Here is a 25,034-nt window from a genome sequence, read left to right as displayed (position 1 = left end):
GACGCAGGCTGTCATGTTTGTTACTGGTAGATTCAAACAACACGCAACTATCACGGAAATACTTCGGGAACTCAAATGGGAATCGCTGGAGGGAAGGCGACGTCCTTTTCGAGGAGAAATACCGAGAAAATTTAGAGGACCGGTATTTGTGGCTGACTACAGAACTATTCTACTGCCGCCAACGTGTATTTCGCATTAGGAGCACGAAGATATCATCAGACAGATTAGGCTGATATGGATACATGTAAACAGTCGTTTTCCCTCGCTAGATTTGCGAGTGGAAGAGGAAAGGAAATGACTAGTTGAGGTACAGGGTACCCGTCACCACGCACCATATGGCGGCTTACCCAGTATGTATGTCTATGCAAATTTAAAATAACGGCGAAAACGGTCACAGGCTTTTTATTCCGTCACTGGAGACCATCATGGAAACGTTGAGAAACTTGAATTGGCACACTTTGAAGACCGACACCAACCATTTCACGAAATTCTACCTACAGAATTTTAAGAACCAGTAACAATTTCAGAGTCTAGAGAGATTCCTCATCCCACTACGTATCGCTCTCTTAAGGATCGTGTGAGCAAAATTAGACTAATTACAGTGAGCATAGAGCCATTTAAGCAATCATTCTTCCGGAGTTCTATGCGTGACTGGAACGGGAATGGGCCCTAACATGTCGAACCACGCTAAGTACCCTGAGCCATATATGTCACAGTGGTTTGCACAGTATGCATGCAGATGTAGCTAACAACTCACGCTGGTTGGTCTTTAAGGTTATTTCTTTATGCTTGGCTTTTGCCACTTTGGATTAACGAAGGCTGGCCCAGAAAGGGCCAAGAAATTGGCCATTGTCTTTTCAAAGGAGCCAACTTGAGGTTCGCCTGAAGTGATTCAGGGCAATCATGGAAAACGTGGCTCATGTTTATTTCCAAATATTGCGCTAGCGTCGTCCCGCATACACTGACATCAGTTTTTGACCTCGCATATTTCATTAAAGTTTATTTAACTACCCCATTTCATTTTTTTTGCTCTAAAAACGTATTAGTAACTCAAAGAGAAGCGGACACTCACTGACCTACATCTACATAGATACTCTGCAATCACACTCAAGTGCCTGGCAGAGGGGTTTATCGAGCCACCTTCACAATAATTTTCTTTTATTCCAGTCTCAAAAAGCGCGCGGAAAGAACGAACACCCATATCTTTCCGTGTGAGTTCTGATTTGCCTTATTGTAATGACCGTTCCTTCCTATGTAGGTCGGCGTCAACAAAATATTTTCGCATTTGGAGGAGAAAGTTTTGACTGAAATTTCGCGAGAAGATCCCGCCGCAACGAGAAACGCCTTTGTTTTAATGATGTCTACCCCAAATCCTGTTATGTCCGTCGAGGATGACTGGTAGCACTGTAAAGCTAGAAACTGTGCATCTCAGCAAGTAGCTTCCATTCGATCTACGATAAAGTGAACCGATTTTTTTTATTAAACCCACTTAATGGAACTGTAGATGAAGTTGTCAGCATTGCATTACCCGATTAAACATTAAAATGGAATCTGAACACTCTTGTAACTGTACATTCTAAAGAAGAATGAAGTGGTATGCCAGTGCTGCTGAATTCGTCAGTGTGGGACTTTCTTTATGTGAAACTTTCTTGAATGCTTATTTGATGAAGGACATAACTACGTGTTCACTGTTATCATCCAGCGATCTCTGGCTATTAGACCGTGAGGAACCTAAATGCGTTGCTTTCATCTCCTTCGACTGTTTTCCAGTCTCCTTGAGGTATGCAGAAGGGTAAGACATTTTCCGTCTCACCTCAACAACGCAGTCTTGGTCCACTACATGCACTGTTCTCTGATTTTTCCTGTAACACAACTCTGCAAATTACTCCTTCAGGCAGCCTCACCACACGCTCAGACAGACTAATCAGTTTCCTTCTTATGATGTTTTCATTCGGATAACCATCCATAATATCACATATTCTTCTTTGTTCGTACATTGGCCCCACCTCGTTCTGCCTTTAAAGGGTCTACATACACTCATCATTATTCCGCTTTTGAAAAATGTCAAGTTTCTTTTTAACCATCTTCCTCTAGCAATCACTGTTTCGAAGTCATAGAATATATACAATGGGTGTGTAAAGTAATAAGAATGACAACATTGCGAGCTATCTGCAACGCTGTGTCGTCCCACTTGTGTAGACCTGTGTGTTCACATTCTTCAGTCCAAATTTCAGCTCCGCACTGCCATCATGTGATTTTTGGGATCGCCATGGATGAAGTTGTGATTTTGTTGTGCGTTACGAAAATGAAACAGCGGAATTTAGACCAACGTTATGCCATCAAGTATTGTGTTAAAACTACTTTGAAGGCGAATGTGACTTTCGAAAAATTTAAACAGGTCTAAGTGGATCTTTTCTGATCAGGAGCACAAGTTTTTCACCGGCACAAATCATTTTCGGAAGTCCAAGAACACGCTGAAGATGAGCCTTGCTCTGGGAGAAAGTCAACTTCAAAACCTACGAAAAAGTCGAATGTGTTCCTCCAGGGCAAACTGTGAACCAAATGATGTAAAAAGAGGTCCTTTATAAAGGATGAGTCGAGAGAAAAAAATGGTTCAAATGGCTCTGAGCACAATGGGACATAACATCTGAGGTCATCAGTGCCGTAGAACTTATAACTACTTAAACCTAACTAACCAAGGACATCACACACATCCATGCCCGAGGCATGATTCGAACCTACTCGAGAGAGACCGGACAGTACAGACAAGTGGATGCTGCATCATGACAACGCCTTATGTCACACGGCCATTTCCATCACGGAATTTTTGACCTGAAAAGACATTCCTGTTGTTCCCGATCTGAGTCCTCGCGACTTTTTTATTTCCTGAAACTGAGGAATGTCTTTTGGTCGCTATTTTAGGACCCTGGAGGACATTAAAAAAATGTGACCGACATGTTAAAGATCCTACCAGTTCAAGCCTTTCAGCGCTGCTACCAAGACTGCGAACAACGACTCCATTCGTGTATAGCTGTCACAGGGAACCACTTTGAAGGCGACAATACCGTTGTATCACAAAAATAATGACTTTGTTAGATAAAAAATTACTTTTCTCATACATCATAAAGCAAATGGTAATACTGCAAACTTTGAGTTACCCTCGGCTCGGAATCTCAGTGTACTTTCCAAATGGGAAAAAAGTCTGTTCTCTCTATAGAGCCGTCTTTAAATCCAAGTCAGTCTGAATGTGTGTGGCAAACCAAGTGTCCAGGTGTCGGTGTCACAATGTCTCCACTGATTTGAAAAACTATTTGTGACTGTGACTAAGTGGATGTCAGGTTGCATATCCAAATATCAGGGTTCAGTTCTCAATCAACGTTAGGATATTTTCTGTTATGCTTCTTGCATCTAGGTAGTGTTCTGCACTTGAAAAAAAAAATACCAAGTCCACATTCAACTGTAGGTCCTTCTGAAGTCTGAAGCAGAGAAGAGCATCCCACCTCCAATAGGAGATGTGAAGACAACTTACCATACCATCGGCGAACATTGGAATCTTGTCTTGTTTCATACTGACATGGCGTATTTGATCTTCCCTCAGTTTATTAGCAGCCACATGTTCACATCTGCTGTCCCCTTTGGTACGTAGCAAAATTCGTTTTGGTAAATATGGCGACAATATTACTATGTGGTTCCAGCTACCTCGTGGCAGTTGAAAGTGTTTGTTTCAGAACCTTCTACTGAGAAGTGCAAGATAAGGCCCCTTTTCGTGTCCACAAAATGACGGCTGATTCATAACCACCTGCAGGTATTCGGCACTACACTGATCGCGCTCCGTATTGCTACAGCGTTGTGTACTATCTGCGCAGACAGGTTCCCACAAGATCTGCCAATAATCCGCCACTTTCACAGTAATTTAAACGTGATAAAGTCATTTTCCAACAATACGTTAATCAACATTTAAACAAACAATGGTTTCAACAAGTGCAGCAAGGAGAAAATTCAGGAGGACGATGTGACCGAAGGTAATGAAAACGGTGGAAAACTATGTAGCAGGTTGTTAATCCACCACCCAGATTTGGTCAGTGAATAATAACACGAGATAATTAGTGTCCTATCAACATAAGGTCACTGGAAATGGGGCATTATCTCTCAGTGTAGAAAGGTATGTTTCGTGGAGTTTTCCAACAAAATACCCCAGCGCATCAGTAAATTCAGTCTGTTGTATGATACTAAAATATATTCTGAGTTCGAACATGATGACCGTCCTATGGGAATAAAAAATTTTCTCGAAAATTATGTAAGAAACAGCTTACTGTGAAACGCAGCTCCTATTTCTAGCAAATTCCTATTTCTCGCAAATAAAGAACGCAGATGAACATGAATGTTCCGTACTCGTGGATTTAGAAAAGGCTGTCGACGGATGGCATGAAATGGTGCCTCTGAAACGTCTGTCCGTCTCTCAGTGTCGAGTCACGCAGTAATGTCCACTGGGTAACAGAATTGAAGGATCACTTTTTTGAAATCACGTAATTGTCTTCCAACGCGATGCAAAAATTTTAAATTTCGCTCGAAAGTGGCCGCAACCTTACTCTATAATGGTGCGAAAGACTGGCGCCCTACGACATCACTCTCCGCCTCGGCGGCGACGCTTCAGACAGCAAGATGTCGACACATGCGAAAAAAAAAGGCCAGAGCACAGAAGTTCATGTGAGCTGTCAGGTGGGGGCCGGCCGCTGTGGCCGAGCGATTGTAGGCGCAACAGTCTGGAACCGCGCGACCGCTACAGTCGCAGGTTCGAATCCTGCCTCGGGCATGGATGTGTGTGATGTCCTTAGGTTAGTTAGGTTTAAGTAGTTCTAAGTTCTAGGGGACTGATGACCTCAGAAGTTGAGTCCCATAGTGCTCAGAGCCATTTGAACCATTTTTGTCAGGTGGATTAATAATGTTACGTTGCCAGGAAATTTTGCCACAGTTCTGCCCAGTGCCACCGTGGACGCGCCATACGATGGCAAGGTCCTCACACCCACTCTTACCCTCATTTCATCCCTTCTTTGACGCCTATTCGATGAAGGTCATAACTGCGACACCCAGGGTTCAAACCTTGCGGTTTTCGTATAGGTGGCCGAGGAAAACATTTCGGAGACACCACCGCTCAGATTCGATACGAAATGTCTTAGAGGGTTGCGTAAATGCAGTCAACGAAACCACCCCCTCGCTCGACACATTGATTCCCATACATTTTGCGCTCGAAAACGACAGTTCGCGGTGCAGTGAGCAACAGGTCCACGTTCTTGACAAATTTGGCCACTGTTGCCACCACCTGAACGTTTGTACCACACTCTGAAGACACCGCAGGGCTGCAACCAAACTGAACTTCATCTCCCCGCATTGTAATGCAGCAAAAAGTATTGCTGTGCCATACAGGGTGGAGCCACTAGGGACGGTTGAAAATCATTCGACCAAATTTTACGTGAGCCGAAGCACAAAAGTGATTTTGTGCTTTTCATCCCTCCTTTTGGGCGCCGAGTTGTGGCCTGATGACGAAAAAGTTTGGCATTGACACATGATGTGTGAATAAAATGGCAAAGTGTCCCTCTAAGATCACCACGTTCGACTACATCTTCGGTGCTACCAGCGCAATGTCCATACAGTAGGGTTACAACGAAATTCCATTTTCCACAACAAAATGTGTGGGAATCAATGACCCAAAGGAAGGAATGGTTTCAGTCACGCCCAATATGTCACCCCCTTTGGCGTTCTCGAATCGTTTCTGAGGGCGGTGTGTCTGAAATATTTTCCTTCGCCGCACATAAGAAAACCGTGTGATTTCAACGCTGGGCGTTGCGGTTCTGACTTCCATCGCAGAGGAGTTAAAAGAAGGGGTGAAATGTGGATAAGGAGTGTGACATCCCTCCCATAGAGCGACACGTCAACGGTAGCGTTAAGGATAAATTTACTGAATTTTTCTGCCTTTATGACGACATTAACCAACCTGTCAGCACACACGAACTTCTGAGCTGTGGCTTTTTTTCGCATGTGTTGACACTTTGCTGTTTGAAGCGCCGCCGAGCCCGAGGGTGAAATTTCGGGGCGACACTCTCTTGCACCATTACAGACCAAGGTTGTAGGCATCTTTAGCCGAATTTCGAGCTTATGCGTCGCAGTGGGAAAAAATTACGGGGTTTCGAAAAAGTGATCCTTTAATTTTGTTGCGGAGTGTACTATCATTCTGTCCAATCATGTGCATCGGTTTTTATTGGTGTATGTGTGTTGGGAGAGGGGGTGGGGTCATTATGATGTCGCCCAAATGCTTTCAGTCTCTCTTGTAATCAATACGGTGACATTGTGTCAGTGCCGCCATCACGACGAAACGGGGTGCCACATTCTACTCAAGAGAAATGAGTAATTCTATTGTTCTTGAGTGTATGACCACATAACGAATATCAGTAGCGCGTGAAAAATTAACAACTGAGTCACTGGTTTGTGTATATGTGAAGAGGGTGGAGGTGTGACAGGCCCCCGGGGGGAGGGGGGGGGGGTAGAGATGATAGTGGAAGAGGGCGGACAGTGACTAACCTGGCAGGAAAGACAGGATGTGGTTGCGGTCGTCCTCGTCGAGGTCGCTCCAGCCGGCGACGTCGTCGGGCGAGTTGATGCGGGCGGTGGAGGCGCGCTGCTTGGCGAACACCTCGAACATGCAGGGCACGTGGTGCCACAGCTTCATGAGGCCCGGCCCGAACGGGTTGTGGCCCGCCTTGGCGATGCGCAGACCGCCCGCCTCCAGCTTCTGCTTACACTTGCGGCACGTGGCGCGCCCCGATTTGGCGCGGTCCACGAAGAACTTCTTGTCCTCCATCTGCGGCGCATCGCCGCCCTCTCCGCCCATGCTTTCGTCAGACATTTCTGCAAGAGAAAAACAGAACAGCTCTAAGTAGACCCCTCAGAGAAACGGGGAATGCCGTTTGATTAGCTTTCAGGATAAACTACTTCCAATGAAGTGAAGGTTCAAGACCAGGAATTCCTGCACAGAAGTTCGTCAAATCCGACAACTGTGAAATCCAGGGGCAGAGCGGTTCTTCACAGACGTGGAAAATTCGGATCGCAGTTAGTAGAGCTGCGCTGTACCAAAACCGCCGTCCGGTAGCCCTTGTACAGTACATAAACGACGTAGTAGAATTACCGGTAGTACTGGCAGAATTGGCAGGAAAAGAAAAAAAATGGATGTGCGACAGGAAATGAGAGAAATTTTCGTTTTTTCTCTCTTTGTTTGTGTGTTTGTTTTACACATAATTAGAACCGTACATCGTCCTCTGTTAGTCCATTGTGTATTTTATATCTCTACAAAATATAAATTGTATTTTTTAAGTTATAAAAATTTGTTGATCACGTAAGTTCTGTGCTTTTATGTAACCAAAGCAATTACTTGTGACGCAAGTACAGTTTCTATGTACAAACATAAATATATAAATATACTTATTATTGTTATTTTGTACATTTAGGAAGTTCATCACAATAAATACAAAAGATTCTTCTTAAAGTCCGAAAGCTGTTTATGAATAATAGGAACATGTTCTATATAAGCTCGACGAACTATTAAAAATAATGATATATTTTGTCTCGCATTTTTTAGATATTTTGAGGAAATTTTGTGTTCTACTGCTATATGATAAATCTGTATTTTTTCTATTTTTACCACAACAGACCTCTGTTTCAAGTTACAAATCAATAATCCTCTAATAAAACGTGAATTAAACATTGATGGTTTCAGTTTCGCTGTAAATATTGTTTATTCTTTAGCAACGGACAGGAGGATAACCATGTAGAACAAAAATGTTTCATAGATTACGAAGTCCTCTGCATATCCTCACTTTCTAGACTGTACACCAGTTCCGATTTCTAGCGGAACATAGTAAGACAGTGACCGCATACTCAAGCAATGAGATCGGAATGAGGTATCGCCCCACAGGTATGCAACGCACCTAACCCGCTGGTAATGTGGTTACGATCTTAACTAACCAAGGTTACTAAGGAAACTATAGTAGTTTACTCTTACTTATGATAATCTGCGGTAGTCTACGGCAGTTTTCTCTAGTAGTTACAAGTCGTGGTCAACAATTAGAATCTCTGAACGTAATTAGGGCACCACCTGCAAAAGCCAGTTGGGACACCTTCAGATATAATTAAGTTTTGATGTCTTGCCGACACCGTTGATGTCGTCGTCCCGGGAATGCTGCCCTTTTTATGTTTCTCATTGAATCTCTCGACAACGTAACTAGTCGTCATCGTGTCCTCCCTTCGCACTACAAGGCGAGGGACGAATGAGGTTATATAAAGGGGGTATCCAAAAGTCGTTAATAGGGCTATGCAATACGTTATAGGGCGACTGATGGGAAGCACGAGTTATTTTGTAGAAGCACTGCCTCCAAGTACGCAAGAAAAATTGGCGACTTATTTCGAGAGAACGTCATGGGACTGCCGATCCGTGTGATACAAAAGAGGTGTAATCGCAATCCTTTTAAAAAGTCGGGTAAAACATAACAAAACCGAGAGGTTCAGCAGAAATACTATATTTATGTTTAACCTCCACGCAAGCCGCAAGAAATGCTCTACAGATAACCGACCAAGATTCTGATATTTTAAGCAACTACGACGTAATCTTCCACTGTAACTCCCGGTAAAAATATTCGGACTTCACAAAGATCACGTCGTATAACACAAATTTTCGTTTTTCGTAAGTAGTAGTTTTCAAAGATCTTACACATTGTGATATTTCCTGTAGGCAAAAATCTCAATCTCTCAGATTAAATCCTCTTGTTTCAGGTGGTTGGGTTAAAATATTCTTCAAAGTAAGTACTTTCGAAATAAAATTCACAATTCATTTCCAATATCATATTAGAGGTTTTTATTTCGCAACATTTGTTATAGATCAACACTTATATCGAATATTTACATTTACGTAATATGTTCGTGGTTGAACATGAATGACGCCTCTGTTTACGTCGCACATGTGTGTCTGAGAATTTAATTTACGCATATACACGCAGGCAAACTCTCGAAAACAATACACAAAGAAAAATTCTCTTCCGATATCGACATAAGTGGCTGCCGCTATTTGTTTACTTGGCGAGTCAGTCATGTGCCGTCAGAGTATTCTTTTAGCCAGGCGAGTCCCCTCCGCGTGCAGCGGCGGGCGCCGGCGACAGACGCGTTAGCAGATCGCAAACAGGAAATCGTGAAACGGAGAAACGGCTGCGCGTGGGAGTTACCACGCATCAACGCCGGCCCGGGGGCGGCACTGTTTTCCTCGGGAGGAGGGCGCCGAGCATGGGAATCCATTAACAGCGGCCGTCGCTTTATGTACAGATGGTATCGCGGCGCGGCACCCACGTCCAGCGACGGCAGAATCTATTAACGAGGTCCCCGGCCCGCCGGCACCTGCCATCAATAAAAGAACGACAGCGCGACGACAGCCGGCCGTGCGGGTTCAGGCGGCTGCGCGAAAAGAGGATCTTCAGGAAAGCGTTACTGCCTGCAGAGCTCTGTAAAAGGCCAAACGAAGCCTCAGAGGACCAACTATCGCTTTACTGCTAGTGTCAGTCCGCGTGGAATGTAGTAACAAGCTTTTTCCCAGTAGACATCTACTGACCAAGGGCGTGTTCAGGATCTATGGATCCATAGGCTGAACCTGTGGTATGGAAACTACAACGGGAAATTGTGTGAAAACTAACCAGTAACAGCAGCATTTTAGAGCAATTTTTAATTAAAAGCCTATAACGCAGCAATCAAGGTGTGTTGTTAATTGTATAAAATTTTACTGATGACGCAAAAAAGTGTAATTCAAATCAAGGTATTTGAAACAATTTATAGACGTCGTTATGAATAACTAGTTTTTTAAAATAACAAAGCTGTGGGCCGTAATTTATTACATCGTATCTAATTGCTTACACTGCTGAAGCTATGCAAGCCTGTAGGTAGCGAGTCACAAGTAACAGGAGGAAAGTCGAAAGGCCATCATCATCATCATCATCATCATCATCCCCCCAGTCAAGCGTGGCCGTGGCTAAGTCTTATTAAACGGAAAATAAAGAAAAGAGAAAGGGCACGTTTCTAATATATATGGGAGTTGGATATGCGTCCTAATCTCAAACTCCTCTCCCCCCTCCCTCCTTGTGCATATCCGCCTTCCCCCCCCCCCCCCTCTCTCTCTCTCTCTCTCTCTCTCTCTCTCTCTCTCTCTCTCTCTCTCTCTCTCTCTCTCTGAGTGTGTGAGAGTGTGTGTGTGTGTGTGTGTGTGTGTGTGTGTGTGTGTGTGTGTCTGGCCGCCTTCTCACTTCCAATTCCTACGTCCATTTCCTTCCACCCACCCACCCTCTCTCCTTCCCCTCTTCCCCCCCCCCCCCAATATGATTAGCCTGTTGTATTAATATTTAATGTCTAAAGGCTTAATAAACTATTCTGACAATGCTGAGGATTTTATCCACACGGACGTACATGTAACTACAATTTCAGCTTTTCCAAATTGAGTGCAAAGATTAATAAGAGAATTAATGTAATGTTTAAAGTGCTTGGCTGACTTAATTGACCAATCACAAAAGTGCGCCTTGCTCGGGCAGGCGGGAGAGAGTTGGACAGCCCAGTCTAAGACTAACTTTCTTGCAGACAACATGTCAGCTATACGAGAGGTTATTTCAATTAATTAAAAGTGAGCTGAAAGTTTAAATTTGCCTCAGGAAACATTTGTAGCCAGTCGAGTACTGCCATGAAGATTGTCAACACAAATCTCGAGCGCCAATTCTCACTTAAGAAAATAACTAATTTTTATGCTAACTAGTGCGACGATTAGAATGGAAGGAACATGGGAACAGATACCGTGTATGGTTTTGTGAACATCATGGTACTCGAAAGGCTATAACCAGACACTGTGAAAGTTACTGTAATTAATTATTTGAGGTTGACACTCAGAGAACGACGATTGTGAAAACACACTTTACTCATTTTTGTTTGAATTAATAAATGACGTGGCATCCCAAGTATTGAGGCTTTACTGTAACATCGTAGTAGATTTCCGAAATGCCCTACAGAATTCACTGCTTTAGAGCCCACGTTAGGAGCCACAGCCTATGGAGGAGAAATCCATTGGGGAAATCGACATAGCTTTCAAACAGCCTAAGTAAGAAAATCGTCTCCCGATCTAGCGAAGAATCGGGGGATATTTGTTGTTTGCAGATGTGAACTTTCGCAAAACCACGGTTAGTGTGTCGCACATGTTTGTGTGTCACGGTAGGAAAATTTCTTCTCGTTCACTTATTGGATAGGAGAGGAAACTCTACAGATGAGATTCCAGTCCATGCAAAAATAAGTCTTTCAATTTAAAAAATAACGCACTATAACCATTAACAAACAGATTTGTTCGCCAAATGGAAGTTAATAAATAGAACGTAGCAGCCAATCAGAATTTACCTACATACAAAATATAGTACTATCTACAAAATAAATAATCAGTCTTAAAATGAATATTTCAAAATGTCTTATTAATGAAGCTACCTGTTATCTGTATAAATAAAAGGCACTGTCCTGACTGACTGACTCAACGTCGCCCAGCCCAAACTGCAAACTTTAGGGAAGGTGTGGACCTGATACTGTAGGCGTCGTTTAAGACGGGACTTCTCTAAATTCCAACCCTAAGGGGCTGAAACAGGATACAGCCGTCTTCTTAGCACGAGTCTTTATCTTTCATGTGTTTATAGGCTACATCATAACTCGTCGTACCAAAACGATCAGGTAGTTGTCGAAATATTGCGCACAAAAATCGAATCCACAGCCCAATTAGACAATCGAAACCATACCGTCTGTTTCTTTAACTGTAGGTGACTTATCTCGCATTTATAGGAACTTTTCATCAATGATATGGATCTATGAAAATGGTGGCAACAGTTATGCGCCGCGCGGGGTGGCCGTGCGGTCTAGCGGACCTTGTCACGGTCCGCGTGGCTCCCCCGTCGGAGGACCGAGTCCTCCAGCGGGCATGGGTGTGTGTTTTGTCAATAGCTTAAGTTACTTTACGTTAGATTAAGTAGTGTGTAGTCTTAGGGACCGATGACCTCAGCAGTTTGGTCCATAAGATCTTACCACGAATTTAAAAAAGAAAAAAAGAAAAAAAAGAAAAAGTCAGTTAAGCGACACCTGAAGCTCCACGACAATTTCCTTCACAGATCATTGTGTCAATGTTCTGAGTATGTGTGATCGTCGCCTCTGAGGTGGTGGGTGTCGCCTAACAAGTTAGATGATGAAAAGAACCCTACCCGACTGCTTGACCCTGAACAACGTGACCAGCACGGCTCGGAATTGGTACCGCGCGAAACTTTAATCAAACTTCCAACAGAGTACATTGAAAACAGACTAAAAATACGATATTTTCTCTCGCATCTTGCGTAATTACCAATATGATAAGATAAACTAAAGCTTATGTGGAGGCGCAGCGGCAGCCTTTCACGTATATCGTTTCTGAATGGCATAATAATGAGGTAGGATGATACGGACACATTAAATCCTATCCGCCACACACTATAGCATGGCTTCCAGAATGGTGACGTAGATATACCGTAGCAGTAAAATTCGTTTTCACCTATCTTCGTAACGTTTTATACGTCACATGCAATCTTCTTGGCCTTTATAGAACATAGTAAAGAAATTGCATCTGTCTGTAATTTAGGGTCTATTAAAGGCAAGATCATTTTGCTCAGACACACCTTTGGAACATGTCACAGAAGTTTATTGTTCAATTTATTTTATTCTGTGAACAATGACTTAATTAGTATATAGTTAGTTAGTTAATGTTCCGTGTTTCATCTTAGTTAAATAATCTTACATCGCATTTAGACTGAAATAATTCCTCTCGCATTATTCCTAAATCCAACGTTAAAATCTTATCTCTGGAGATGGAGATACACTGTAGATGAACTAATTTAAAATCTTTGGTCCTACAATATGTTACTGCACCACATATTTATCTTTGTACCTGGTGATCGCTTAACAGCCGAAAACCGGTTAGTGAAATAATAAATATTGTAGAACATTACACCAGTGTTGCGTGTGTTTTCATTCATAATGAAAATTGCATAGTATCAACTGACTGAAGGAAATCCAACGATAACGAAAATTACCGTCTGAGGCCCGATGTTCCACGCAAGTATCGTTCGAACAGCGCACTAACGTGCCGGACAAGCTGAGCGCGACCCGGATAGAACCTGCGCTACCGATTACTGGCCGATAGCCTGGTTAGTTGGTAACTGACGATGACGCTGCGTCAACACTGGAGGGAAGTCTGCGGCGAAGCCGCATTTTCAACAACGTGAACTGGACAGTGTGCTCCGAAACACGCGTGCATGCAACGTCATTGTACACTCATCAGATCTGCCGTAGATCGCCGCCATCCTGCTTTACAGAGTACGCGAGCCGTCGAAACCTACCTTCTACATTGAAGTATGGACGTTAATGACCTTTCGCCTTCTCGTGGTTTCGCCGACCTACAGTCACTTTCCGTAGATGCTCACTGTATACGCATGAGTACGAGATACTTGATCCCAGGTGCCAGGCCATAATATGTCCTTTTCAAAGTATCTTATGTCTGCTAATTTTCAGGATTTGCAGCCATTATAATTGCTATAAAAACCTGTAACTGCTTTGATGTATTTTTTTCTGAACAAAATACTTTTAAAGAAAGAGTGTTATTTTCAGCAGTTGCATATTTAGAATAGAACTAACAAATATGCTTTATTTTCAGGGTTTTCTTGCCGCGGTCCATACATCGCCAGCCATCTGCTTTTAAATTCGACAGCCTCTGTATTTTATTTGGTAAGTTAGATTTTTGTACCACGGACAGCTACGTAGAAAGTATCTGCACAGCTGCATTTGCGGTTTCTTTTCTGAAAGCTTACAGCAAAAGGAGATGTTATTCCGAGCATCCACTTCCCTAGTCTGTAACTTATACCTGCCGAAACACACCAACACTCATTGTGTCTTGAGTAAGGAATGGTTCAAAAATGGCTCTGAGCACTATGGGACTGAACAGCTGAGGTCATCAGTCCCCTAGAACTTAGGACTACTTAAACCTAACTAACGTAAGGACATCACACATGTCCATGCTCAAGGCAGGATTCGAACCTGCGACCGTAGCGGTCGCGCGGTTCCAGACTGAAGCGCCTAGAACCGCTTGGCCACTCCGGCCGGCAGTAAGGAATGGTTTCAATATTTTAATGCTATCGTAAGTATGCAGCTGGGTGCAGTTTACATATTTAACTGATATTTCAACCGAGAACGTCATGGAGTCTAGTCGAGGAAATGCAGCAGGAAGAATCAAGATATTCATCGTATTACCGGACGAAGCGGCCACATTTAACCTCCTAAGAGATCCAATACGCTAGAAGCTCACACTTTCGTTACGCTTGCTTGGCTTTGTTTCCTGTCTCGTTGGGTAATTATTCTCATGGCTTTTGCCCTGTTCCCGTAATTGCCTGTTTCATAGTACCGCACAACGGCATCTTACAATTAAAGTACTCATCCAAAAAAGCTAAAATAGCGGAAAAAGGTGAGTATCTTTTCAATACACTTTACTACTGCATCATAAGCCTTTTATCTGCGCATTTGCGTAAGCCAATATCACTAACCTGCTAGTCAGTACTTGCCACACATTCAGATTGATCTCTTCAGCCTTAATCATTTACCTCTAACCTACATCACATGTTGTTCTGCAGAAGATCTATGTCCTTCATTGCCCCATATTACCACCTACCTTTGAGTCGTCTTGGTAGGCTTTTCACATCTAGACTTGTTCTAACAACATTTTTGTCGCTTACAACAACTCGCATTTGGGCCCGGCACTGTAGCTGCCCGACTAATTTCTACTGGATCTGCGACAATCCACGCGTCCGGAATCTTTGTTCTAACTCGACACGTAATTTGCAACTTCTTCTACTGATGCGAAATTCGACTATTTTCAAATATCATCAGTTTCCAATTTTTCTATAACTCGTTGTCCAATTATCTGACCCATATAACAGTACGCGCCAGATCACTGTTACACACACTCTTATTTTCTTTTCCCTGACACCAACTTACTACTGTACATTTTCTGTGAGATATACGTGTATCTCTCGCAGTTTTTATCCTTACTCGAAGTTTATGCTCTACACTTTCATTCCAGTTTACTATGGATCCCAGGTACTTTAATTAACTCAACATCTTTAGCTTCATATCCTCCATTGCGCTTGTCACCCTTCCAATCTCCTGCCTTTTTTAGTTGTATGTACATCGTTTTCTCTTTATTAATTACAAACCTAACGTCTTGCACTTTATCTATGAGGGTTACATTGTGAGTTAACATAATGGCGTAAATAACAGCATTCACTCGCGCACGTGATTTAATCCTAGATTACTAATCTCTCATAAAATTTACGATTCCAACTGATACCAATCCGCGGTTCCCGCCAATCTGGTATTGTCAATATAGGGTGTGAGACAGAACATTTTGTACTTATTTTGTATGTGACATACCATGGACACATTGTAAGTGTAATTAGCTTGTGCATGAACTATAAATTAGGATTTCCTTTGAATAAAGCATGTAGTAGTAAAATTTACGATGCTTTAGTAACAATGTAATATTTTTCCCCTTTAGTGTTCTAGGATTAATATTTAAATCTGTTTATTGATATTTATGTTTGTTTACTCATATTTGCACCCGTTAATTCGTTGTAAAGCACTAAAATTTGATGATCTGAGAAGGAAACAATTATTTCATGAGTTTGTCAGAGACACTATGGATTTTGATCTTTCTATGTATTTCGTGGTCAAAACTGTATGTTGTGGGTGCTGTTTGTAACAGAATATACACTGCTAAAGGTGAAAATGGTGGAGTAGTGCTTCATTTAACTTTAAGTCTACATGTTTGATGTTTTATATGAGAATATAAAGCAAGGTATACGCGAAACCGGAAACCGATATATGGAGACACCGCTACGGCGCCCAACGAGACCAGATGAACTACCAGCACCGCAACGGTAAGACATTTGATCAACGAGTTCCTCTCCACTACTGCACATGAATGTTACTCGTGCTTGCAGTTAACAGGCTTTCATATGTATTAATAGACTAAATCACTTGCGTGGATTTAATTAGAGAAAGCTGTTGGCTTGTAAAGTGAGTCATCTTGTCTTTATTTTTACACAAACCATCTGTCCGTATGAATTACTGATCGTACGTCTGTCCCTCTGAGCGCTACACTCCTGATAACACTACGGAAAAAAAAGGGTCTTGAGAATGTCTTAGCTTTTTGATGGCGGCAGGTGCAAACCCCGCAACGGAAATTTAGTTAATTTATCTCGTAAATGAACTGACTGACTGAAGTGCAGTGCAGTGCCTAGATTGTTTCGAGACATGACTGTGTGATGCCCACAACCCAGAACCATAATGAATATTTTGAATAACGTAACTGATTCTAGTGACGTAATTATTTTATTTGGATAAAATTACACTCAGCAACCATTAACTTTTAACGAAATTATTTGGGACCCCGTAAAAAAAAATTATTTTTAGCTCTCTATGCAGAGAATTGTTTGGCAAACTGCAAGTCTGACAGCACTGAGCTGTTTAAGTCGAGAAGGCTGTTCCACAAATTGTTTGTTCGTCTTGCTTGTAATGAGAAAATTAGTTCAGCATTTGTGAATCTGATAAGTCGAGAACACTATTCCAACAAGTACAACGAACTCATCGAGTAAATTTCAACCTTTTTTTGTACTTTTCCTTTCCCTAACCCTAGAGGTAAATCGAGCTGGGAGAATATTGATCCACTGAAAAGTCCGGAATTTCCCAGCTATAAATCAAATGTACTGACAGTGAGAGAAATGCTGACTAACGAGGAGAACACGGCTAGTGTCATAACTCTGTTTCCCAGAAACTTCGCTTGTTGAAAGAGGGCTCAAAAATAAGTGTGTGTGCCTCAAGTTATCTGCCTTTTACGAGCATATGTTTCAACCAAAGCTATGGCACAGTGCCTAGCATCGCGGCTTCACAGTTTTGCGCCCCGTGTTCGAAACCTGATTATTATTTTTGCTTTTATTTTCCATTTATCTACCCGTGTACGTAGAAGATTACTACACGAATGTCTTCCAATGTACACTCCTGGAAATTGAAATAAGAACACCGTGAATTCATTGTCCCAGGAAGGGGAAACTTTATTGACACATTCCTGGGGTCAGATACATCACATGATCACACTGACAGAACCACAGCCACATAGACACAGGCAACAGAGCATGCACAATGTCGGCACTAGTACAGTGTATATCCACCTTTCGCAGCAATGCAGGCTGCTATTCTCCCATGGAGACGATCGTAGAGATGCTGGATGTAGTCCTGTGGAACGGCTTGCCATGCCATTTCCACCTGGCGCCTCAGTTGGACCAGCGTTCGTGCTGGACGTGCAGACCGCGTGAGACGACGCTTCATCCAGTCCCAAACATGTTCAACGGGGGACAGATCCGGAGATCTTGCTGGCCAGGGTAGTTGACTTACACCTTCCAGAGCACGTTGGGTGGCACGGGATACATGCGGACGTGCATTGTCCTGTTGGAACAGCAAGTTCCCTTGCCGGTCTAGGAATGGTAGAACGATGGGTTCGATGACGGTTTGGATGTACCGTGCACTATTCAGTGTCCCCTCGACGATCACCAGTGGTGTACGGCCAGTGTAGGAGATCGCTCCCCACACCATGATGCCGGGTGTTGGCCCTGTGTGCCTCGGTCGTATGCAGTCCTGATTGTGGCGCTCACCTGCACGGCGCCAAACACGCATACGACCATCATTGGCACCAAGGCAGAAGCGACTCTCATCGCTGAAGACGACACGTCTCCATTCGTCCCTCCATTCACGCCTGTCGCGACACCACTGGAGGCGGGCTGCACGATGTTGGGGCGTGAGCGGAAGACGGCCTAACGGTGTGCGGGACCGTAGCCCAGCTTCATGGAGACGGTTGCGAATGGTCCTCGCCGATACCCCAGGAGCAACAGTGTCCCTAGTTTGCTGGGAAGTGGCGGTGCGGTCCCCTACGGCACTGCGTAGGATCCTACGGTCTTGGCGTACATCCGTGCGTCGCTGCGGTCCGGTCCCAGGTCGACGGGCACGTGCACCTTCCGCCGACCACTGGCGACAACATCGATGTACTGTGGAGACCTCACGCCCCACGTGTTGAGCAATTCGGCGGTACGTCCACCCGGCCTCCCGCATGCCCACTATACGCCCTCGCTCAAAGTCCGTCAACTGCACATACGGTTCACGTCCACGCTGTCGCGGCATGCTACCAGTGTTAAAGACTGCGATGGAGCTCCGTATGCCACGGCAAACTGGCTGACACTGACGGCGGCGGTGCACAAATGCTGCGCAGCTAGCGCCATTCGACGGTCAACACCGCGGTTCCTGGTGTGTCCGCTGTGCCGTGCGTGTGATCATTGCTTGTACAGCCCTCTCGCAGTGTCCGGAGCAAGTATGGTGGGTCTGACACACCGGTGTCAATGTGTTCTTTTTTCCATTTCCAGGAGTGTATATTGAAATAACGTTCTTCTTACTGGTCTACTATTTGTATCACTGCTAAATGAAGTAAAAAAAGTAAATGAATGGAAAAGTATTTGAAACTTTTTTCGGTGAAATTCCTGTACCGTATCTTGATTCACAACCAACTGCGAACACCAGTTTTCGGGAAGAGAGATCCGTTCTGCGTGGTCTGCCGCGAAATTGACAACTCGTCAAAGCGTCGTTTATTTCCCGAGTGAGTTTCGTGCAAAGAAATGTCACTGTGGGAAATCTGCCTTTGGGCGATTCGGAATTTCTACGTTTTGAATGTTTCTACGATCGGTATCATCCGAGGGCATGCACCAAATCATCCTCAAAAATTAACATAAAAATAAATATAAGAATCTATATAAGAATGAAATATAAGAACACACACACACACACACACACACACACACACACACACACACACACAACGAATGTTTGAGACTTCTGTGAAATACAGTTGTAATTTCAAAATTGATATAATGCCCTAGTACCTCCTAACTCGCTAAGAAAAATTCGTGTAGCAACCTTCTGCGGACATGGGTAGATGAACGAAAATATAAAATAAAAAAATAACCTGGCTTCGATCATGGGAGGTAAAAGTGAGAGGCCGCCACGTTAGCCACTAAGCTACCAACGTGGGCAAAAAAGACCAAACAAGTGAGAAATGCACTGCATCTATTTTATAATTATCTTTGTCAATGCACTACATATTGATCTTTGTACCTGGTGATCGCTTAATAGCCGAAAACCGGTTTGTGAAATAATATTGTACAACATTATACCAGTGTTGCGTGTGTTTTCATTCATAATGAAAATTGCATTGTATCAACTGACTGAAGGAAAGCCAACGGTAACGAAAATTACCGTCTGAGGACCGATGTTCCACACAAGTATCGTTCGAACTGTGCACTAACGTGCCGCACAAGCTGAGCCCGTCCCGGATAGAACCTGCGCCACCGATTACTGGCCGATAGCCTGGTTAATTGGTAGCTGACGATGACGCTGCGTCAACACTCCGAAACACGTGTGCCTGCAATGTCATTGTACTCTGTCATCTGCTGTTGTAAATAAGCACCGGACATGTTGAGATGCTGCACCTACAAACGACGAGACCAACAGTTGCTCGCAGCAGTTCCGGTGGAATCTGAGCAACGTTCCTGTATACTAGCCTTCAGTTCAGTTAGAGATCGGTCGTGTCCCTGTTAAACATGTTCTTTCAGATATCCCCAGAACCGAAAGTCACATGGATTCACATCAGTTGATCTTCCAGGCCATGCATCTGGAAAACCTCTGGGAATCACATGTTCGTGGAAGCTTGCGTTAAGCAGCTCTTTCACTGGGCGAGCGACATGAGGTGTTGACCTATCTTGCATGAAAACAGTGGATTCCACACAGTTATGCTCTTCCAATACAGGAATAACGTGCTGTACAAGGACGACTCACTAACGTGCAGACGCCACGGTATACATGCCAGGCTCACTGGACGTATTCTCTTCAAAGAAGAATGGACCGAGAATAAAGGTGCTTGTGAATCCACACAACACAGCCACATACGGTAAGTGTAACAGCTCTTCCTGCGCAATACGCGGTTTAACAGTACTCCAGACGCGCCGAAGTTCTGTGTATTCACTGCACTCTGTAGTGTAAAATGTACGTCACTCCAAAAAATACTGTCCGGCCACGCGTCATCAACTTCGATCCGTGCCAGAAACTGACGACCAAAATCAGAACGTTGCTGCTGATCATGAGGTTTCAGATGCTGCACCGTCTGGCTCTCTTTCCGTATTGCTGACCACGACAGGAACAATTCTCGTGACACCACACGAGCACTAACACTAGTACCAGCCAAGACACGTGCTGCATGGTCAGTTACAGCAATCTCGTCAATAACTTCCTCTTCCAGGTGCCACACCAAGCTCACTCATGTTTTCCAATTCCATTCTCACCTTTAAATCATTTAATGACATCGAGCTCCTCCTCAGACTGCTTACTATACAGGCATTCGCATTAAAGAGTTTCGCTAAAAGCGCACGGTGGCTTCACGTTACCCGTACTGTTCACTCACTTGTCAAATGGCAGAGTGGATGTTTTACCGTCATACGATCAGAGTATAGCGCCAGAGTTGCACCTGGTGGCCAAAACTGGAACTAATTTTTTCCTGCGTAAATCGATTTCGCTTTAATGTATTAGTATATCTACCAAGTTTCACTGCTGTACGATAATTACAGCCCAATACCGGACCTCCACGAGTAGCTGTACTTTAATTATAACCACTCAGTACGTTTACACACACACACACACACACACACACACACACACACACACACACATCTTCCGTTTTCTACCGTTTCAATCCTCTCTATCAGTATTTTCCCCACAATCTCTGTTATTCTAATACTCGCGTCCTTGGAGTCGAAAAAGAGAGATACGTTTTAATTCCTCCAAGACTTCTTTCCAGTTCTGTTTCTTCTCGTTTTTTATTACTACTGACAGCCAGAAACAATCAAACGTATCAATAAGACGCAAATTAAAACTCACCACTGCTATACGAAAATCTGCGACTATTGAACGTAACTGAAAACTTTTAGCTCTTAAGCCGTTGATCTTCTATGCGAGTCTTACACACAGCGGCGTAGGACAGTACTTGTTAGTTATTTGCTGCCGTAACCGACAGCTCTTCTGGTATACACAATTTTCAGTAGATCAGAGCATTCTCCCTAATTAGTACCGGTTGCAGCAGAAGTACCCTGTAAGGACGCGATGAGCTCGTTAAGAACTTCAGTAGCTCAAATTTAGATTCGCTCATTAAACGTAAGTGTTTATGATAAGTGGATGTGGTCTTTTGGTGCCACAGAAGATATTTCTAACAATAGGCTTACAGAGAAGATGAGATCGAGTATCTGGTGGCAAATGAAATACAGAGAACATAGCTCTCAGGCAACTGATTTTCTGCAAACTATAATTTATGGGACGAGGATATAAGTCAAGAGCTCGTAGGAGTGTCTGCTGAAATTATCAGTAGATTAGATTAGATTAATACTTGTTCCATAGATCATGAATACGACACTTCGTAATGATGTGGAACGTGTCAGGTTAATAAAAGATGTCTGTACAAGATATTACATTACACAAAATATTGCATGACACTAATGTTTAAGTTCCCCCCCCCCCCCCTCCCCCCTTAATTTATATCTAAAAATTCAGCCAATGAGTAGGAGGAGTTGTCATCTAGAAATTCTTTTAATTTATTTTTAAATGTTCGTTGACTATCTGTCAGGCTTTTGGTGCTGTTTGGTAGGTGACCAAAGACTTTTGTGGCAGCATAATTTACCCCTTTCTGTGCCAAACTCAGATTTAACCCTGCATAGTGAAGATCATCCTTTCTCCTGGTGTTATAGCCATGCACACTGCTATTACTTTTAAACTGGGTTGGATTATTAACAACAAATTTCATAAGTGAATATATATACTGTGAGGTTACTGTGAGGATCCCTAGATCCTTAAATAGATGTCTGCAGGATGACCGTGGGTGGGCTCCAGCAATTATTCTGATTACACGTTTTTGAGCAATGAATACTTTTCTACTCAACGATGAATTACCCCAGAATATGATGCCATACGAAAGCAGTGAATGAAAGTAGGCATAGTAAGCTAATTTACTGAGATTCTTATCACCAAAATTTGCAATAACCCTAATAGCATATGTAGCTGAACTCAGATGTTTCAGCAGACCATCAATGTGTTGCTTCCAGTTTAACCTCTCATCAATGGATGCACCTAAAAATTTTGAAAATTCTACCTTAGCTACAGACTTCTGTTCAAAGTCTATATTTATTACTGGATTTGTGCCATTTACTGTACGGAACTGTATATACTGTGTTTTATCAAAATTTAAAGAGAGTCCGTTTGCTGAGAACCACTTAATAATTTTGTGAAAAACATCATTTACAATTACATCACTTAGTTCTTGGTTTTGGATGTTATTACTATACTTGTATCATCAGCAAAAAGAACTAACTTTGCATCTTCATCAATGTGGAATGGTAAGTCATTAATGTATATCAAGAACAGTAAAGGACCTAAGACCGAACCCTGTGGGACCCCGTACTTGACAGCCCCCCAGTTTGAGGAATCAGCTGTTGTTTTAACATTACATGAACCACTTATTTCAAATTTCTGCATTCTTCCAGTTAAGTATGAATTAAACCATTTGTGCACTGCCCCCCCTCAAACCATAATGATTGAGGTTATCTAAAAGAATTCCATGATTTACACAATCAAAGTCCTTTGAAAGATCACAAAAAATACCAATGGGCAATGTCCAGTTATTCAGAGCATTTAATATTTGATCAGTGAAAGCGTATATAGCATTTTCTGTTGAAAATCCTATCTGAAAACCAAACTGACATTTTGTTAGTACTTTATTTTTACAAATATGAGAGGCTACTCTTGACTACAATAATCTCTCAAAAATTTTTGATAGAGCGGTTAGAAGAGAGATTGGGCAATAGTTGATGACATCCGACAGATCCCCCTTTTTATGCAATGTTTTTACAATGGCATATTTCAGTCTATCGGGGGAAAACACCCTGCTCCAAAGAGCTATTACATACGTGGCTGAGAATCCTACTTATCTGTGGGGAACAATCTTTAAGTATCTTGCTGGAAATGCCATCAATTCCGTAAAAGCTTTTACTTTTCAGTGAGTTTATTATTTTACTGATTTCAGAGGGAGAGGTTGGTGGAAATACAGTTGTTTCAAACTGCACAGGTATGGCCTCTTCTATTAGAAGCCTTGCCTCTTCTAGTGACGATCTAGATCCTATTTTCTCCACAACATTTAAAAAATGATTATTGAAAATATTTTCAATTTCTGATTGTTTGTTAGTACACTTGTCATTCAGTTTTATGGCACTAAAGTCTTCCTGTGCTCTTGGTTGTTTCCCTTCCAATAGTAATCCAAATTGCTTTAATTTTATTATCAGAGTTACTGATCTCAGACATGATACACATGCTTCTGGACTTTTTAATAACTTTTCTTAGTACCACACAATAGTTTTTATAATATTGAACAATTTCGGGGTCAGTACTCCCTCTTGCTGTTAGAAAAAGTTCTCTTTTACGGCTGCAAGATATTCTTATTACTTTAGTTAGCCAAGGTTTTTATATGTTTTCTTGGAAATATGTTTAACTATTTTCTTGGGAAAACAATTTTCAAATACCCTTAAAATGTATCGTGAAATAAGTTATATTTCAAGTTTGCATCGGGTTCCATATACACTTCATCCCAGTCTAGCTGCTTTAGGCTTTTCCTAAAGTTTGCAATATTTATATTGTTAATTGAACGCACTGCTTTGAAATTCTGATTTGATATACTGCATGGAGCTATGTCATGTACTGTAACTAGCTGTGCACCATGATCTGAAAGACCATTCTCAACAGGATAAGCATTTATGTCCTTAAACTTATCTTGGTCTATAAAAAAGTTATCTATCGATGTCCTGCTGTTCTTTGTTGTCCGAGTAGGAAAATCAATGACGGAGCTCAAACTGAAGGAACTGAGTAATACTACAAGGTCATTCTTCCTATTACACTCTTTCAGGGAATCAACATTGAAATCCCCACAAATGATAATTTGCTTCCCCCTGTCTGACAGATAGCACAACAAAGCATCCAAGTTTTCTAGAAATAGCTGGAAATTCCCTGAGGGGGACCTATACACTGTTACAATTATGAAAGTGCCATTATTTAGTTTTAGTTCAGTGGCACATGCTTCCATATGTTGCTCTACACAAAATTTTTTAGTTTCTAAATTTTTTACACTGTGGAAGTTTTTGACATATATGGCAACTCCTCCTCTCATCATATTATCTCTACTTACATGTGCAGCTAATTTGTACCCATTGATGCTAACCTTTTGCATATCAGTGACAATGTGATGCTCAGACAGGCATAGTACATCTATTACATTCTCAGTTTCTATATCTTCTAAACAAAGCAGAAGCTCATCAGTTTTATTCTTCAATCCCCCAATATTTTGATGAAATATACTAACATTATTTTTCACTTTACTTTTGTGAGTATCTTGAACTTTTTTAGCATCTTTAGTAGTTGCCTGGCTGAGTTTCCCACTGGACACTGACCTTACACTAAAAAAGTGTTTCCACCATGAGATGTAGTTCCTCCCCCCTTTAAATTTCCTGCTATCAGCCCAGCCAGTTTACCCTTCCCTTTCTTGATGAGGTGTAGGCCATGTCTAGTATAGTCCCACCTACAGAGTGAATCAACAGGAACCACACCAATGTGTGACCCCACACCACATCCAAGTAGCAGTTCCAACTCCAAATGAACTCTCCTGACAGAAGAGCTCAAATGAGGCTGGTCGTGGCGCTCCAGAACCGACACAAACCCAACACTGGTAT

The 25,034-nt window shown here is 42.5% G+C and overlaps 1 protein-coding gene across 6 annotated transcripts in view; it reads right to left on the bottom strand.

Annotated features, from left to right (window-relative positions):
* Positions 1 to 25,034, bottom strand: part of LOC126473165 (DNA ligase 3) — a 651,156-nt gene that overhangs the window by 392,408 nt on the left and 233,714 nt on the right. For all 6 annotated transcript variants that reach the window (XM_050100039.1, XM_050100044.1, XM_050100043.1 and 3 more), the window contains one exon: positions 6,577 to 6,903. In XM_050100039.1, the coding sequence (XP_049955996.1) occupies positions 6,577 to 6,901 (325 nt within the window). In that variant the 5' untranslated portion in view covers positions 6,902 to 6,903. The remainder of the gene's footprint in view (positions 1 to 6,576; positions 6,904 to 25,034) is intronic.

The sequence above is a fragment of the Schistocerca serialis genome, chromosome 4, assembly GCF_023864345.2.
Source record: "Schistocerca serialis cubense isolate TAMUIC-IGC-003099 chromosome 4, iqSchSeri2.2, whole genome shotgun sequence".
Lineage (NCBI taxonomy): Eukaryota > Metazoa > Arthropoda > Insecta > Orthoptera > Acrididae > Schistocerca > Schistocerca serialis.
Note: the sequence above shows the minus strand (reverse complement) of the source record. Positions and strands in the feature narration are given on the sequence as shown.